The 18,110-nt window shown below is 44.2% G+C and overlaps 1 protein-coding gene across 1 annotated transcript; it reads left to right on the forward strand.

Moving 5' to 3' along the window:
• Positions 1 to 2,810: 2,810 nt before the first annotated feature.
• LOC143984355 (uncharacterized) lies at positions 2,811 to 4,423 on the forward strand. Its single transcript, XM_077484586.1, has 3 exons — positions 2,811 to 3,645; positions 3,932 to 4,078; positions 4,171 to 4,423. Exons 1-3 carry the CDS (start codon positions 3,405 to 3,407, stop codon positions 4,218 to 4,220), a joined length of 438 nt encoding a protein of 145 aa, XP_077340712.1. The 5' UTR covers positions 2,811 to 3,404; the 3' UTR covers positions 4,221 to 4,423.
• The last annotated feature ends 13,687 nt before the right edge of the window (positions 4,424 to 18,110 follow it).

Genomic DNA, 18,110 nt, shown 5'->3' on the forward strand with positions numbered 1-18,110 from the left:
CACATATGTGGTATCCCCGTACTCAGGAGAAGCAGCAGAATTTATTTTGGGGTGTCATTTCACATACGCCCATAGCATGTGTGAGCAATATATCATTTAGTGACAACTTTGTGTAAAAAAAAAAAAAAAATTTTTTTTTTGTCATTATTCAATCGCTTGAGGCAAAAAAATAAAATATTCAATGGGCTCAACATGCCTCTTATCAATTTCCTTAGGGGGTCTACTTTCCAAAATGGGGTCATTTGGGGGGGTTTTGTACTGCCCTGTCATTTTAGCACCTCAAGAAATGAGATAGGCAGTCGTAAACTAAAAGCTGCGTAAATTCCAGAAAACGTACCTTAGTTTGTAGATGTGACAACTTTTGCGCAAACCAATAAATATACAATTATTGACTTTTTTTTTACCAAAGACATGTGGCTGAATACATTTTGGCCTAAATGTATGACTAAAATTGAGTTTATTGGATTTTTCTAATAACAAAAAGTAGAAAATATCATTTTTTTTCAAAATTTGCGGTCTTTTTACGTTTATATCGCAAAAAATAAAAATCGCAGAGGCAATCAAATACCATCAAAAGAAAGCTCTATTTGTGGGAAGAAAAGGACGCAAATTTTGTTTGGGTACAACATTGCATGACCGCGCAATTACCAGTTAAAGCAGCGCAGTGCCAAAGTGTAAAAAGACCTCTGGTCATTTACCAGCAAAATGGTCCGGTCTGAAAGTGGTTAAAAGCAGGTTCAAAACAGAAGCGTGCACCGGCCGGATGGATGGGGAACTCACACTCTTGACACGTATTTATGTTTTGTTTTTGCATTTAAATTGCACTTATTTGTATATGGTTTTCATTATACTTTGGAGGTGGTCTTGGAGATATTAAGACACTAAGACCCATATCGTGGGTCTGGCACATATACATACCCTACTCACATTTGGGTATTTGTGGTTAGCGCAGTTCTTTCTTTTTCCATTTCTGATTTTGACCAATTCCCTTGGACAGATGCTTCTTCCAATACTGCTTCCTAGCCCAGAAGGCTGGCTTCTGTTACCATCTTCCAGGTAACTAGTAGGAAGGATTTCCCTTTGTGCAGATTCTTGGCTATCAACCAACTAAGGCTTTGGCACACCTTTGGGGATAAACACATTAGGAAGTCATAGCCCTTGTACACACGGTCGGAGATTCCGTCAGAATGTGTCAGATCGGAGCGTTTTGTCGGATATTCCGACTGTGTGTGGTCTGCATCGGACTGTTTCCGTTGGAATATCTGTCGGACCAACTTTTCCAACTTGCCGGAAATATTTTCCGACAAAATGCTCCGATCGGACATTCTCCGATCATGGGTAGCCTACTCCAACGGACAAGGTGCCACGCATGCTCACATTCAAATTCCGACACGGAAGCGCTCGTTTAGGTAAAACTACTGCTCGTAATCGATATAGCACATTCGTCACGCTGCAATGTTAAAAATTCTTTCATGAAGCGCATTCTCTTGTTCTTTACAATGCTGCAAGAAGGAACTTCTTTTGATGCTCATAGTCACACACACTTCTCCCGAACGTATGTCCTGACTCTTTTTTACTCATTTCGGCAATACAATTTTTGAATTCGTCACATCTACACAATTTTATATTTTGTTTATTCTTTTTTGGCTGCATTTTTTTTTTTTCATAAACATATTTTTTGACAGTTTGCTCATCTTTCCATTTTTTTGTGTTTTGTGTGTAAACTTACCACAACAACATTATTATATTTTTTAGATTTTCTTTTTTAATCTACAGGAGGTTGTTTAGTGTTGGTACCCCTTGTTATTCATTTCACTTTTTTTTTGGAAATGTACCTGCCTGCTCACAAATAAACTGGCCTTTTGGAAGGAAAACACATACGCAAGTATTTCTTCAAACCAAAAAAAACTTTATTTAGGTCTCAATAAAATAAAAAGAGGGAGGCAGCGCTGGAGAAACTTGTTACTTTGGTGCAGCCTTTGGCCCCTAGGGCAGACATGAACAAATTAGAATAAGAAAAATTGGTGGCCTGAGGAGTACATATCTCAGGGAGAGAAGTCTGGTCCAGAAGTCCTAGAGATCAGGAAAATCAGATGCCATCTATGTCCCCAGGATGTGGTTCTTCAAGAGGCTGCATCTTCTGGCAGACCAGACTGAACCCAGGCCATCACTCTCTCGTCTTCCTTAGGCACTTCCCTCCAGGCATCCTTCGAGGCTGTGGCTGGACTCCTGTAGTTGTTGCAGGAGGAGGAGAAGGAGGGCATTGGTCGACCTCCTGGCTGCCACTTGCCACAGCCTCCCCCTGGCTGAGGTCTTCCGGTGTATGAAAATGGGACATATTTTTAGTTTTTTTGCTCGTCAATCACACCATTTTTAGCTCATGACTTTTGCAAATTGAATGTTACCAAATAGAACAGACTATCATTCTGAGCCCAGCATTTTTCATTCTCGTCCCAATCAATTTGGTCACTACTGTCTATTGAGATGTAAACCACTTTGTTAAATCACAACTTACTGATCAATAAGAACATCTAGTTAACATCATTAAATGTAACACAAGAAATATGTTCAACAATGCAATACCCGTCTCAAGCTGGGCCCCACCACATGTTGCTGCCTGGAAGGCCCAGGTTGGACGTTGGAAGCCTCAGCTGGGGTTGAAGGAAGACTGGAGAGTGGTGGCCTGGGTACCCCCTGGTCTACCAGGAAATGCAGCCTCTGGAAGTAAACCATCCTGGGGTAATAAACGGCATCTGGATCTCCTGATCTCAAGGACTCCAGGTGCTTCTTTCTCTCCCTGAGATATATACTCTTCATTACACCAATTTTCATAGTCACATAGGCCATGTCTCCCGTGGGGACCATGATCCGCACCAAAGAAAGAAGTTTCTCCAGTGCTGCCTTCCTCTTTCTTCTGTCGTAATAAAACTGGTTGTTAATCTGCCACAGGCAGGGCATCTCCTTGTACAGTTCTAGGAATAGCCCCATAAAATTGGGGTTTTGGAATGGATCCATCTTCTCTGCAAGACACAACACAAGACAAACCCTAAAATACTAATAATGCCATGAAAAACCCTCCTAATCTTGTCCCAACATCGGCCTAGACAGAAGCAGTCTAGTCTAGTGATGTACCAAGTTCAAAATTTTACTCACTCTGTTCCCAGATCGTACAGACGACACACTCGTGTTGCGTTTTATATACAATGCGCATGCGTGAAACTCCGCCCGCCCCTGACGTTCTTTCTAGACTATTCCCTGCCCCTTCGCTTTCGGCGCAGTGGGGAGAGTACATGGCAGAGAGAACGCAGGTGCGCAATCACAGTTCCACTAACGAGGAGGAAGGTGAGGAAAGCCCGGAGCCTGAAACGTCCTGATCCAGGAAGAGAAGATTTAAGGCCTCAAATATGTCTTTTGGAGAGATGTTGGAGATGGTGGACATATTGAACAGGACCGACTATGATGGGAAGTATGAACCTTACCCAAACCCTAATATCAGAAAGGCCAAGATCATGACTAAAGTTGTGAAGAGTCTTCATAAGAATTTTGGGGTACGCCGATCCAAGGATCAACTGAGAAAACGCTGGTCAGACCTGAAACTGAGGGAGCACGATCAGTACAGAAGGTTTAAGCGTGTTCTTCAAAAAAGTAAGTAGTTGTGTGTTCATATCATTATTCTTTCTTGCATACTGCTCCATGTGCTTTGATTTCAGGTTGTGCATTTTAAAATGGCCACTTTCAAGTTCATGGTTTCTTTCGTTCGTAAGAAACATCGTTCTGCAGGGAAGTATTCTAGCTTAACAAAGTGTCCCCAATAATGTTCTCACCTTGGAGCTCGGCCAAAAAAAACAATTGTACAACACTTCCAAGCAATGTTTCATATTCCTAATTCTGCCCTCTGTGTGCTAATTATTCTTTTTTTACATTCTGATAGGGGAGAGAAGACTCGGCAAGTATGAGGACACCAGGGACCACACCCCTCCCAAAGAAGGCCAAATACCAAAACCAGAAGCAGAGGAGCAGGAGGAGGAGGAGGAGGAAGGAGAGATCGTTGAAGTTGGACAAATTGTCACCACAACAGGTGAGTGTCGGAGAACACAGCTTCCGGTAAGCTCAGCAATGTATATCACCATATTTTTAATACATGGTGTGTTTTTTTGATTTGTTTTGTAGGTGATGTGGAAGAAGAACCCCATTTTACCAGTGAAAGTGCCAGATCCTGATTGGGGAGATAATGGGGTGCAATCGGGATTTGGAAAATATACAACAAAACATCAATGATGTTAAAAATAAAATGAAGAACATCATTGATGTTTTGGGGAGAGTGTGAAACAGCCCAAACTAGCTAGGGTTTTAGTTTTTGTATTTTAAACCACTACTTTTGTATTTTTAGAACATCCAAATTTGGAAGATGCACAGAGTGTGTCAACATGCGCTATCTCCCATCATGGGGGATCAATGTACATGTTTTGTGTAAAGTGGCTGAGATGAAGGGGTTGCAGCCCCAAAACATGTACATTGATCCCCCAAGATGGGAGATAGCACATGTTGACACACTGTGTGCATCTTCCAAATTTGGATTTTCCAGGGGTGATACCCCATGTGATGAAGGCAATATCAGCCCAGTTTGTACATACTCATGTCTGATATTGTCTTCACTTTTCAAAGTTGAACTTTGTAAGTTCCTGTGTTCTGTATGTTACGCTTTGATACATGCCTGTTTACACAAAAACACCAAGTAAACAAGAATTACCTGAAAGACTGTTTTTGATACACACAATTTGTTAGTTTGCTGTAAAACCCTTTTCTAAACGCACATGTGAATGTGCTTTGATTAAAAAGTTAAATTATCATCAATGTGTGGCTTCCTTTTTCATTGCGCCAAAGATGTATTTGGAGTAAAATTTTTGATTGCGGTGAGAATGGGTGTTATTTACTAAAGGAAACTCAACTTTGCACTCCAAGTGCAGTTTCAGGTGTACTTTTGCAGTGTACTTATAGTGCATAGTGGATGTGCCTTTAGTAAAAAACACCCACAGTGATGTGTTAATTTGGACAATCATGCCATTTTCCTGCCATGGTGCTGAAAATGAGCACGATTTTGGTCAGTAATGCACTACATACATTAGTTACCAAAAACAAGGTGTGTGTGTAGCGGACCCACAACATAATAAGCTTATCTGAAGAAGAGACTGTCCCCTCATCTCGCTCTGAACTTGGGTTTGCACTGTTGGTGAAAAAGGCACAACAAGAAAAAACATAAATTTACCTAGGAGACACCTAAAAGCAAGCCAAGCAGTAAATGAAGGAGTTTCAAAGAATAATTTATTGTGAAAATGCCTCTCAGACTTTGTCTGGCATATCAATGGCCCCCCTACCCACAAAGTAGTCCATGTATTGGGTTCTAACCTCATGGGCGCTTTGGGGGGGGGGGGGGCAAACCAGGATGAGCAGGTTCAAGGCCCGTGAGGTTATCATTTTCCAGCAAGTCTGCTTCTTGTTGGACAACTGAGACCGCATAGTTCACAGAAAGTCTTTTTAGAAAATTGTGCAGAACACAGCAGGCCAGCACTATGTGATTGAGTTTGTATTCCGCCATGTGAATAGGCGTTAGAAAAAGGCGGAATCGGCTGGCCAGTATTCCAAAGGTCTTCTCCACCACTCTTCGGGCTCTGGACAGGCGGAAATTAAAAATCCTCTTATCTGGGGTGAGGGTCCTCATCGGGAAAGGCAGCATCAGATGGTTCGGCAGGGCAAACGCCTCATCCGCGACTAAGACGAACGGGAGTCCTTCCTGATTCTCCTCTGGGGGTGGCAAGCCCAGACTGCCACTCTGGAGACGCCAGTAGACTCCGTCCGTGCGAACACTCCACCATCCGACATCCGTCCATTTTGCCCCACGTCCACATACAAAAACTCATATGTCGCAGACACCACCGCCAACATCACGATACTATGAAACCCCTTATAATTATAATTGTACGACCCCCGAGTTGGGTGGTGGGACGATGCGGACGTGCTTCCCATCAATTGCTCCTCCACAATTGGGAAAGTCCCAACGACTGGCAAAGTGGGAGGCCACAGTCTGCCATTCCTGTGGCGTTGAAGGACACTGTGGAGTGAAACAAGACCAAAAATTTGTAATTTTACAAATCAACATTGCAAGCAGATTAGACAAAAACATTTTTGGCCAAGATTAGTATAACATTTTGGGAACTGAGTATTTAAAGCCTAAAGTCTAAGGTCCCCTTATGAGAGTCATCACCCCCCCATCCCCCCCCCCCCCATCTGATGGGCCCTTGCTAAAAAATGAGGGGGGATGTTTTGGACAGGTAACCCTCTCGACTTGATTGAGAGGTGAATGCCTAAATAATGTGTGATACTTTGGGAAGCCCCTCCTTAGTTACACTATTGGCAGCCCACCGGACAGGTAAGAAGTGTCATAATACCAAAAAGAAACCAAAATGGAAGCACATTTTGACATTCTGCTATTACATATCAAGATAATAATAGGGGAAAAAACAAAAAAAAATGGCTTTGAAAGTATTGAAGCAGGACCTTGCACTACATGCTTTGGTGAATTCATCCATAAATGTGAGCATCAAAAAAGGTAGGTATAGTGTGTATTGGGTTTGGTTAGCAGATAGAGGATTGCTATCAGCTGAGCTAGCAGTTGGGGGGAGGGGGGTTCCTAATGAGTTTGGCACAACCAAAAAAAAAAAAAATGTCATTCTGCATGAATTGAAGCACACACATTATAGGGGGTGTTTAGGGGAAAGCAATACTATGGAGCTGACAAAAGACATTGGTAAGTGACTAGACTATAGTTTTATGGGCCAAGAAGAGCATGGTGGGGAAGTTAGTGAGGCAAATATGCCTGAGGACAAAGGGGCAGAGTATATGAATTAGAGCATATTGCAGTGTTGGTAATTAGGGAATGAGGAAAGAAATGCAAGACATTAGCAATTATGAAATACATAGAATGTGATGTTAAAGGAAAAAACTTACCTTCATATAGTCCTTCTGCAGGACCGGAATGATGGCAGAACAGGTCTCTGGAATAATGATCCCCAGAGCCTGGGGGGAGATGCCTGTAGAGAACTTGAGGTCCTGAAGGCTTCTCCCTCTCGTTAAAGTAGCGCAATGTGGCGATGAGCCTCTGCTCTGGAGTGATGGCTTGCCGCATGCAGGTATCCTGCCTGCTGATATAAGGGGTCAGCAAAGCCAGCAGACGGTGAAAAACGGGGTCCGTCATCCGGAGATAATTCCTGAAATCATCAGGATTATTCTCCCGGATCTCACGGAGCAAAGGCATGTGCGAGAACTGGTCACGCTGGCGCAACCATTTCTTGGTCCACAAACGCCTCCCCTCCCTGTTCATGGACAGGCTTGTGTCAAAGTAAGAACCCCAACACGAAGCCCCTGCACAGCACAAACTCTACGACGAGTACGTAGACGAAACATGGTTTCAAAATGGTCGGCTGGTCAGAACGGACAACAGAAAGCACCGATAAACAGCAATGCCTGAAAGAACGAACTGAATAGCAGAAGCAAGCAGACAATAAGAAATGCAAATCAGAGTGTACTATACCAAGATATAGTCCACAATGAGAAACAAATACTGACTGCACGCACTGATTATCAGATACGCAAAGACAAGCAGAAACTGAAGAGCAGTAGCGATCTGAATCAGTAATCTGAAAAGCGGGAATCGTCTCTCTCCAAACTTCTACTAACACGCGATACACACAAGATCAGCAGAAGGAGCCCAAAGGGTGCCGGACGTGGTGCTGAACTTCCCTTTTGTAGGCCCGTCGTACGTGGCTTACGTCACCATGTTCTTGGCAACTGGAAATTCCGACAACTTGGTCCGACCGTGTGTATGCAACATCACTTTCGGACCCCTTCCGGAATTAATCCGTCTGAATCTCCGATCGTGTGTACAAGGGCTTAGAGCTTGGACCTTCTTGTTCCAAGTCAATAGGACACTGTTTTGCAGTAGCCTCGAATGAAATTGAGCATAAGGAACTAATTAAGCTACCATCTTTCCCAACAATCTCATGCAAAGTTAAATAGAAGGATTCTTCTTTGCTTTGACCACCTGAATCAGTTCCCTTATGGAACTGATCTTTGCCTGGGGCAAGAACACCCTTTTCTGAGCTGTATCTATGATCAGACCCAAGTATTCCAATCTCCTTGATGGTTTTAAGGAAGATTTCTCTAGGTTGAGAATCCAACCTAGGTACTCCAGGTAGCTGACTGCGTTGACCAAACTCTGGTCTAAGCAGGCTACCGACTGGTCTACCAAGAGCAGATCATCTAAGCTAGAATTGTTATACCCTGTGCCCTTAATCTGGCTAAAGGGGGAGCCAGGACCTCTGTAAACACTCGTGGTGCACTAGCTAGAACAAAAGGCAGAGCTACAAACTGAAAATTAAGATTTTCTATCTCAAAGCATATATATTTCTGGTGAGCGGGAAAAATAGGTACATGGAGGTAAGCATCTTTGATGTGGATTGACACTAGAAGTTATCCACCTTATAGAATGGAGGCTACTTATCGGATTGACTCCATGCAAAAAGAGCGGATATTCAAAAAACTGTTTCGATCTTTGAGATCTAGAATGGGTCTGACCTCCCTGTTTGGTTTTGATACTGTGAAAAGGTTTGAATAAAACCCTAATCCCTGCTCTTTCATGGGGACCACTGATATCACCTTTTGAGACAAAAGGCAGCACAGTGGTGTAGTGGTTAGCACTTTCACCTATCAGCAATAGGGCCACTGATTCAAATCCCGACCATGACACCATCTGCCTGGGGTTTGTATGTTCTCCCTGTACCTGCGTGGGTTTCCTCCGAGTACTCCGGATTCCTCCCATGCTCCAAAGACATGCTGGTAGGTTAATTAGATCCTGTCGAAAAAAATTGGGAAAATATGTGTATGTTGTATGTGTGTTTGTAAGCGCCTCAGGTTTACCTCTTGAACCTGATGGGGGAGGCCGTCGTGACTACCTGGAGGCTGATGCCCCTGGTACTGGAGTAGAAGCTTGTTTAACCACTTAAGGACCGCCTCACGCCGATGTACGTTGCCAGAATGGCACGGGTGGGCACAAGCGTGTACTTGTACGTTGCTTTTTAAGTGCCCAGCCGTGGGTCGGGAGCGCGCCGCCGTGCTGTGCTCCGTAACCGTGGCTGCAGAACCAGCGATTGGGTCACAGAGCTGAAGAACGATGAGAGGTCTGTGTAAACCTCTCCCCGTGCTTCCCTGTGTGGCTGTCACCGATCGCCTCTTCCCTTTTATAGGGAAGGACGATCAGTGACGTCACATGCCAGGCCACGCCCCCCTACAATAAAAAAAACACATTACGTCATACATAACACTACACTGCCCCCTAGTGGTTAACTCCTTCACTGCCAGTGTCATTTACACAGGAATCAGTGCATTTAAATAGCATTGATTGCTGTATAAATGACAGTGGTCCCAAAAATGTGTCAAAAATGTCAAATGCGTCCGCCATAATGTCGTAGTCACCAAAAATATGTAGAAGAATACGTATTGGCCTAAACTGAGGGAAAAAAAATGTTTTTTTATATATTTTTGGGGGATATTTATTATAGCAAAAAGTAAAAAACATTGCATTTTTTTTTTTAAATTGTCGCTCTATTTTTGTTTATAGCGCAAAAAATAAAAACTGCAGAGGTGATCAAATACCACAAAAAGAAAGCTCTATTTGTGGGAAAAAAAGGACGCCAATTTTGTTTGGGAGCACGATCACGCAATTGTCAGTTAAAGTGATGCAGTGCCAAATTTCAAAAAGGGGCTTCGTCCTTTGGCTGCAAATTGGTCCGGAGCTTAAGTGGCTAAAAGAAAAAAAACTTTTCCCATTTAGAAATTCTTTGGATGTATTTATCCAGATCATCCCCAAACAGCCATTCACCGCGAATTGGAAAACTAGCCAGGAGCTTTCTGCATGGCGCTTCGACTGAGCAATTTTTCAGCCATATTATTCTATGCATATGCACCAGCCCAAGCGTAAGTCGAGAGGCCTGGAGAATAGAATCTCTCATAGCATCTATTGCAAAACATAATTCCCCTGGTATCCCAGACAAATCTTGGGCCTGCTGATCAGGAATAATCTTGAACACCTGTTTAAACTGGTCTCTCAAGGAATGACATACACCAATTGCTGCCAGCGCAGGCTGAGTCACTGATTGTGCCAGAGAAAAAGTTAAACTTTTATTCACAGAGGATATAGCAGCGTCAATTGCTGGTATCCCCCATTTTTTATTAAATTCTTCCTCCATAGGATAAAGTGTTGAAAAAATGGTTGATCTGGGTGATCCCACTCAGAATACATAAGCTTTTTCAGTAATGAATGGATAGAAAAAGCATGAATAGCTTGGGGAGGCTTTAGCAAACCCAAACAAGAAGTTGGCTCATCAACGACTCAGCTAATGGTAGCATGAATGTGGAGCAGACCAATTCAGTAAGAGATTGTACCATCAATCTTTCAGATTGTGAACCTGATCCTTCCGCATTTGACCCTTCAAAAGAGGAGTCATCAGCCTCTTCCTTGTCCCCTGAAAGAAATTCATCATCTCCCGCCCCTGGTTCCTCAATTTGAGGGTCCTGGGTAATGGAAGGGAACCTGTTGCGCTTAGTCGCACTCTGGGATGCGATTAAAGCCTCTATTTTCTGCTCCAATCCTAATATGGTTGAGGAAAAATCCTCTTGAGTAATATAGACAAGGGCTGCAGTGTTGGAAACAGTTGCAACACCTAACGGCCCTGATGGTTCACTATGACCAGCCACCTCAGAACTCTCAGGGGAGGATGCTACTTTTTTAGAGATGGTTCTAGGTTTTTTTTGCAGCTGAAAAAGCCCTTTTTTGGAGTGTTTCTAGCCCCCCTTCCGACCATAGCCTGATGCACAAATGCAGAGGTACCACCAGAAGGATCGCATCCACTGCTTGAGCAATAGTCCAGCCACTACTGCTGCTATTAATGCTCAGCCTGATGCTAATAGTAAATGTGTCAATAGGAATGCCCGTGTCACCAAACCTCTTACATGCCCCATTTTGCTCTTGTGTCCTTTCCGGCATCTGCAACCAGCAAAAATTGAGCTTTTAAATATACTCCCACACTTGACGTTGGAGGACGCCAATGCCAGGCTAAGCCTTGCCCCCTCCATCGCATCGTGCCCCCCCTCCTTTCCCTTTCAAAAGGATTGGCATGTGTTTGAAGGAGGGATGGCGAGGAGGAGAGATCAGCATCGGCATCGCAGATAATTTTAGCTTCCCCCTTTCCAGGGACAGGGGGAGAGCTTAGTCCAGGTGGGAGTGTCTGGTGAAAGGAAATCCCCCCCCCCCCAAACTTGCTGGAGGTCTGAGCTGCTAGCCGGAGGAAAAGCCTGCTGCTTCTGCTGACACAGCGGGACTCTGAGGAAAGCATGACAAGGTACGTGCTCCATACAGTCCCAGTGGTGACTCTTATGCCCCGTACACACGAGCGGACTTAAGTCCGACAGACTTCCAAAGGAGTTCCGTCGGAGTTCTGCTGGAATTCCGACGGAGTTCTGACAGACTTTTCGGCCGAACGGACTTGGCCACACACAATCACACTAAACTCAGACGGATTCGAACGTGATGACGTACGACTGGACTCGAATAAGGAAGTTCATAGCCAGTAGCCAATAGCTGCCCTAGCGTCGGTTTTAGTCCGTCGGAGTAGCATACACACGAGCGGAGTTTTCGAAGGGGACCGGGTCCGGCGGAGTTCCGTCGGGAAAATTTGAAGCATGCTTCATTTCTAAAGTCCGTCAGACTTTGGCGAATCAAAAGTCCGTTGCAGCCCACACACGATCGGATAGTCTGACGGACTCGGTCCTTCGGACTTTGGATGTTGAAAAGTCCGCTCGTGTGTACGGGGCATTAGGCATGACATTTACTTTTTTTTTAAAGCGACATTTCAAAAGAAAATGTAAAAAATTCCTTAATAATAATAAAAAACTCAAACTTCACCCCTCATGATGGGTTCCGTTACCAAACCTTCAGGAACCGGGGACCCTCGGGGAACCCACGCTCCTGGACCCGTAAAGCACCCTGCCAGTAAAAACGTAATGGCTGAGAATACCAAAGTACTGGATCCCGGGGTCCAGCTCTCTAAAAAGAGGAGCGTTAGAGGCTAAATCTCATTTCTTCCACCACAAGGCCTGGGTACCATTCAATCCGGCCTGAAAAGACACTTTGAATGGATCTGGCTGCATAGCTAGCCCCAGCAGGAATTGCCCCAGTGGAGCTCAGCACAGCACATCTTTACTCGTGACCAACACCCTAGACACTGGCAAAAAAACTGAGGCACTCCTAGTAGTGGAAGGGGTTAAATAGGGAGTGAACTTCCTGTCTTAGGGTGTGCCCGTGTCCATCACCTGAAGGTGGCCTATAACCCACATAGTAACTACTATGGCTCTTTGTCCCGTGATGTAGGATAATAAAAGGTACAGAGGTATGCGCAGAAAGCTGTAGGCAGTGTCTGCAGGAGCCAGACACTTCATTTGAGATCTGCTGATCATGGGTGCAATGTTCTGCAGGCTCCTGACCAAAAAATTATGAATGCATATTTTTTTACCTGCAAAAACATATACATTTATTAATCACTTTAAAAGGTGGACTTAAACCTGAAACAGAAAAAGTTGGATTATTGACAGTAATATTGTATCCATATTTGGGATGGTGTACTTATTTTCAAATCCTTGAAGGGTGTATGAACCCAAACATTAAAGTGATATTAAAGGCTCCTGTTTTAAAAAAAATAAATAACAAACATGTCATACTTGGCAGCCCGCATCCTTCTCTTCTGGCACTCCTGGCTCCTCCCTCCTGCTGAGTGCCCCCAGAGAAAGCAACTTGCTAAAAGTGAACCTGAGCAGACTCATTTTTTTTTTTTTTACTAGTAATGGAGGCAATCTGCGATTTTTATCAGGACTGCGACATTATGGTGGACGCATCGGACACCTTTGACACATTTTTTAAACCATTGACAATTATACAGTGATCAGTGCTATAAAAAAATGCACTGATTACTGTATAAATGTCACTGGCAGGGAAGGGGTTAACACTAGGGGGCGATCAAGGGGTTAACTGTGTTCCCTATGTGTGTTTCTAACGGTGGGGGGTTGGGACTGTCTAGGAGGAGAGAGAGATTGGTGTTCATACATAGTATGAACACAAGATCTGTCTCCTCTCCTCTGAAAGAGGAGATACGCACACACACACACACACCGATTCCAGTTCTCGCTCTGTCACGAGCGTTCGCGGGAGCCTGGCAGTCATCACACCAGTGGGGCACTCGCATGGGGGTCGGGCACATGCTGTGGAGGTGTGCGAATGCGCCCCTAGTGGGAAAACGGTAAAATTGCGGTGGCTGGTTGGCAAGCAGTTAAGTCATCATGCACACTGGACATTTTTAACGCTGCTCTTAGGGGTATCTGGCTTTTTTTTTCTTACTCTAAACATCCCTGCATGTTAGCCTATGTGTCCTTGCACACATATGTAATTAGAGGCAAGGGCATTTAGAGGTAGAAAAACCCCACTGCCAGCATGTCCAGGAGCAGCGGCATTTTGGCAAAAAAAAAAAGCTTGATGCTCCTAAACACATGTTACGCTAGGTTTGTTTAGCACTTAAAGGAGAAGTACATCTAAAGCTCATTTGACTGTACTTATTCCTGTGGATTACAGGAGTGCAGTTCGCCTGTGACCCGTTTTCAGCAGACAGCGGACTGAAGTCACAGAGTGGGATCCTTCCACATGCCTGGACCTTCACTGGCTCAATCTCTCAGTGAGCCACTGATAGCTTGAACCGGCCTCTCCCACCCCCCCACAGCCCAGCACTCAGTATTGGTGTCGGCGGGGGACAGATGTAGCATCAAACCGATGCTGCATCCACCTAGGTAAGTATGGTTCCAAAAAATAATCCCATACTTTATTATTATCATTATACAGGATTTATATAGCGCCAACTGTTTGCACAGAACTTTACAATATAAAGGGAGACAATACAGTTATGCCGTGACACATGATTGGAAATTCGGCCAGCAAAAGACCGATGAGAGCTTTTCATCAGAAAATGAGACAGTGTATTGGCTCCATCAGACTTTTGCTGGTGGAATTTCGGCCAGCAAAAGATTGAGAGCATGTTCTCAATTTTTCCGACGTAAAAAAGTTTTTCTATTGGAAATTCCAATCGTCTGTGGCAATTTCGACGCACAAAATTCCAACGCATGCTCGGAAACAATTCGACGCATGCTCGGAAGCATTGAACTTAATTTTCATTGTAGTGTAGTACGTCACCATGTTCTTGATGGTTGGAATTTGGTGTGATTGTGTGTAGGCAACACAAGCTTGAGTGGAATTCCGTCGGAAAAACCATCCAAGGCTTTTCCGACGAGAATTTCGATTGTGTGTACACGGCATTACAATACAATAAAATGCAAGAGGGTTAAAATGGCCCTGCTCAGAAGAGCTTTTAATACTTCTCGTATAAAGGGGTTGTAAACCCTCGTGTTTTTTCACCTTAATGCATCCTATGCATTAAGGTGAAAAAATTTGACAGTGAAAGGGGCCTCCCACCCGGCTCTTGATTGTATGGATTGATAGCAGCGCAGCCATTAGCTCCCGCTGCTGCTAATTAAATCCATTAAATGTGTTTATGCATGCAAATGCTGGACTCGGGAGCGCGTCCACAAGGTAACAACCTGGGAGAGAGCTTCTCCCAGGGGGTTTACCAATGCGAGGAGGAGCCATGGGAGCCACCGGGGGACCCCGAATTAGGCGGTTGGCAGTCGGGGGCCACACTGTGCAAAACGAACTGCACAGTGGAGGTAAGTATGATATGTTTGTTATTTCAAAAAAACAAAGGTTTAGTGTCCTTTTAAGCATTAATTTATATCAATGGCCAGAATAAATTAATATTCTAGCCCAGGGGTGCTCAACCTGTGGCTCTCCAGCTGTTGTGAAACTACAAGTCCCATCATGCCTCTGCTTTTGGGAGTCATGCTTGTACTTTTCAGCCTTGCCATGCCTCATGGGACTTGTAGTTCCACAACAGCTGGAGAGCCACAGGTTGAGCACCCCTGTTCTAGCCAATAACATTAATTAATGCCTAATTATGCCTAAATTAGTTACACGTATTTACAAGTGTCAAATATTTTTTTCTGCCAAAACGCAGCTGCTAGGAGAAGAGCCATCTAGGAGAGATGGCCAAAGTACCGTGGCTTATCATCCATGGCTGTAATGGGGGTGGGGTGGGGGGGGGGTGGGACGGGGTGGGACCCACTGTGCTCTCACACCCTTTACACCAGGGATATGCCATTAGCGGACCTCCAACTGTTGCAAAACTACAAGTCCCATCATGCCTCTGCCTCTGGGTGTCATGCTTGTGGCTGTAATGCCGCGTACATACGATCGGAATTCTCGTCGGAAAAAGCTCTGATGGTTTTCCCGATGGAATTCCAATGGAATTCGGCTCAAGCTGTCTTACCTACACACGGTCACACCAAATTCCGATCGTTTATAACACGGTGACGTACCACGGGACTAGAAAAAGGAAGTTCAATAGCCAGTAGCCAATAGCTTCTGTCTCGTAAATGAATCTGAGCATGTGTGATTTTTGGCATGTCGGAATTGCATACACACGATCGGAATTTCCGATAGAAAGTTTTTCCATCGGGAAAATTGAGAACATGCTATCAATTTTTGGCTGGCGGAAATTCGGACAGCTAAATTCGATGGAGCATACACGCGGTCGCATTTTCCGATGAAAAGCTCTCATCTGTGTTTTTATGGCCGGAATTCCGATCGTCTGTACGTGGCATAAGAGTCTTGCTATGCCTCATGGGACTTGCAGTTCTGCAACAGCTGGAGGTCCGCTAATTGCATATGCCTGCTCTACACCCACTGCTGAGGCACATCTGATGCCGCATACACACGGTCGAAATTTCGGCCAGCAAAAGACTGATGCGACCGTATGTATGCTCCATCGGAATTTTGCTGGCTGAATTTCCATCAGCAAAAGATTGAGAGCATGTTCTCAATTTTTCCCGATGAAAAAGTTTTGGAAATCGGGGTCAGAAATCAGGATCGGAAATTCCGATCGTGTGTATGCAATTCCGACGCGCAAAAAAACACACATGCTCAGAATCAAGTACGAGGCGGAACCACTCAGTCTTGTAAAACTAGCGTTCATAATGGAGATCGCACATTCGTCACACAGATAATGTTTAAATCTTTCAATGCAGTGCATTCTCTTCTTTATAATGCTAGAAGGATTACGTTTTTTTGCTTCTTACAAACTTCTTTCTTTATTATTTCTCGTGATCTCATGAATAATCTTTATTTTAATTAAAGCCAGATCTCCATAATAATGTTTACCTTTTTTATTATTAAGAGTCCTTTTTTTTAATCAAGATTTCCTGTTTTTTTTTTTTTTTTTTCTCTTGATCTCCTTTTTAATTTTTTTATGTCACGTTTTCACAACGCCATTATTATCTTGTGTTTGTAAACCTCAAGGAGGTTGCTTGGTGTTGGTGTCCTTTGTTAATTTGACATTGTATTTATGAAATGTACCTGCCTACTCACAAACAAAATTTGCTATTTGAAAAAAAACACATAGGCAAGTATTTTCAGAAAAAAATAATAACAAAAGAAAGATGAAGGCAACGCTGGAGAAACTGCTGGAATTTGCGAAGCCTTTGGCCCCCAAGGCAGACATCAACTTTGTGGCTAAAAAACATATAAAAGGGAGGTCAATCTGGTCCAGGACTCCCAGACAACAGGAACAGCAGCAGGTGATATATATGTCCCCAGGCTGTGGTACTACAACAGGCTGCGTGTTCTGTCAGACCAGACTGAAGCCAGGCAATAACTTTTGACTCTTCCATGCAACCTTCCCTGCAGCCTTCCCTGAAGGATGTGGCTCTGGAGGACTTGTGGCAGGAGGAGGATGGGGGAGCGCACACAGGTGGACGTCATCTGTCATTTGGCCCCTCAAACCTTTGTGGATGGCCTCAAAAAAAATTTTCACAGTTGAGGTGTTGGCCCTCCTCCATTTTCTGTAAATTAGAGGCTATGTAGACGCCATAGGCCTCTACAGCATCGAGGGGGGATTTCAGGGTGTCATTAGCCTCCTTAATGAGGGCCAGTGCTGCCTCCTCCATTTTACTCCCCTTCCTGGGCCTTTTGGTTGGAAGGCAGAGGGGAGGCACCTGGGATTGGGTGTGACTGGCACCTGCCACCTCCGGGCTGACACTTCCCTCTGCCTCCTCCTGTGTGCCACATTCCAGAGCCTCGTCCTGGCTGAGGTCTTCCTGTGTATGAAAAAGGGACATAGTTTTAGTTTTTGGTTCATTAATCACACACAATTTTCAGCTCATGACTGTTGCAAATTGAATGTTAATAAATAGAAAGGACTATCATTCTGAGCCCAGTATTTTTCATTCTTTTTCATTCTTGTCAGTCATTTTTGGCTCCTACTGTCTATTGATATGTCAAACACTTTTTGATAAATCATTCATTTGTTATCAATAACAGCTACCTAGTTACCAACAATCATTTTCCCACAAAAAATATGTTTCAAAATACTATAACTGGCTCCATCTGGGCTCCTCAATTTCTTCCTGGATGGAAGGCCCAGGTTGATCCACGGAAGCCTCAGCTGGTGTTGAGGGAAGGGTGGAGGGAAGGGTGGATGGAAGGGAGGCCGGAAGAGTCGAAAGCGATTCCCTGGCTTCAATCTGGTCATCCAGAAAATGCATCCTGCTGAAGTACCACAGACTGGGTACATAGACATCCTCTGCTGCTGCTCATGACCTCAGGACTTCTGGACCTTCAGATACTCCTTCCTATATGTGCTTCTCAAGCTACCGATTTCTAGAAATCTCATGTCTGCATTGGGGGCCCGAGTCTTTACAAATTCAAACAGTGTTTCCAGCGATGCCTTCCTACGTGCTTTTTTGTGATATAAGGGGTATCTCTGTATGTATCTGTATGCTCTAGCTCCTGCTGGGATCTGTGTTCGTGATCCAGTAGACCTGTGTCCTGAATCTCCCTGGTACAATCC

This window comes from Lithobates pipiens, unplaced genomic scaffold (assembly GCF_037356315.1).
Source record: "Lithobates pipiens isolate NorthernLeopardFrog02 unplaced genomic scaffold, aLitPip1_a1.2 Scaffold_16, whole genome shotgun sequence".
Taxonomy (NCBI): domain Eukaryota; kingdom Metazoa; phylum Chordata; class Amphibia; order Anura; family Ranidae; genus Lithobates; species Lithobates pipiens.

Excerpts from the sequence above, each read along its gene's own strand:
- LOC143984355 (XM_077484586.1), top strand. The coding sequence starts at position 3,405 with ATGTCTTTTGGAGAGATGTTGGAGATGGTGGACATATTGAACAGGACC. Across the intron at positions 3,646-3,931 it reads TAAGCGTGTTCTTCAAAAAA|GGGAGAGAAGACTCGGCAAG; the intron begins GTAAGTAGTTGT and ends ACATTCTGATAG. Across the intron at positions 4,079-4,170 it reads ACAAATTGTCACCACAACAG|GTGATGTGGAAGAAGAACCC; the intron begins GTGAGTGTCGGA and ends TTTGTTTTGTAG.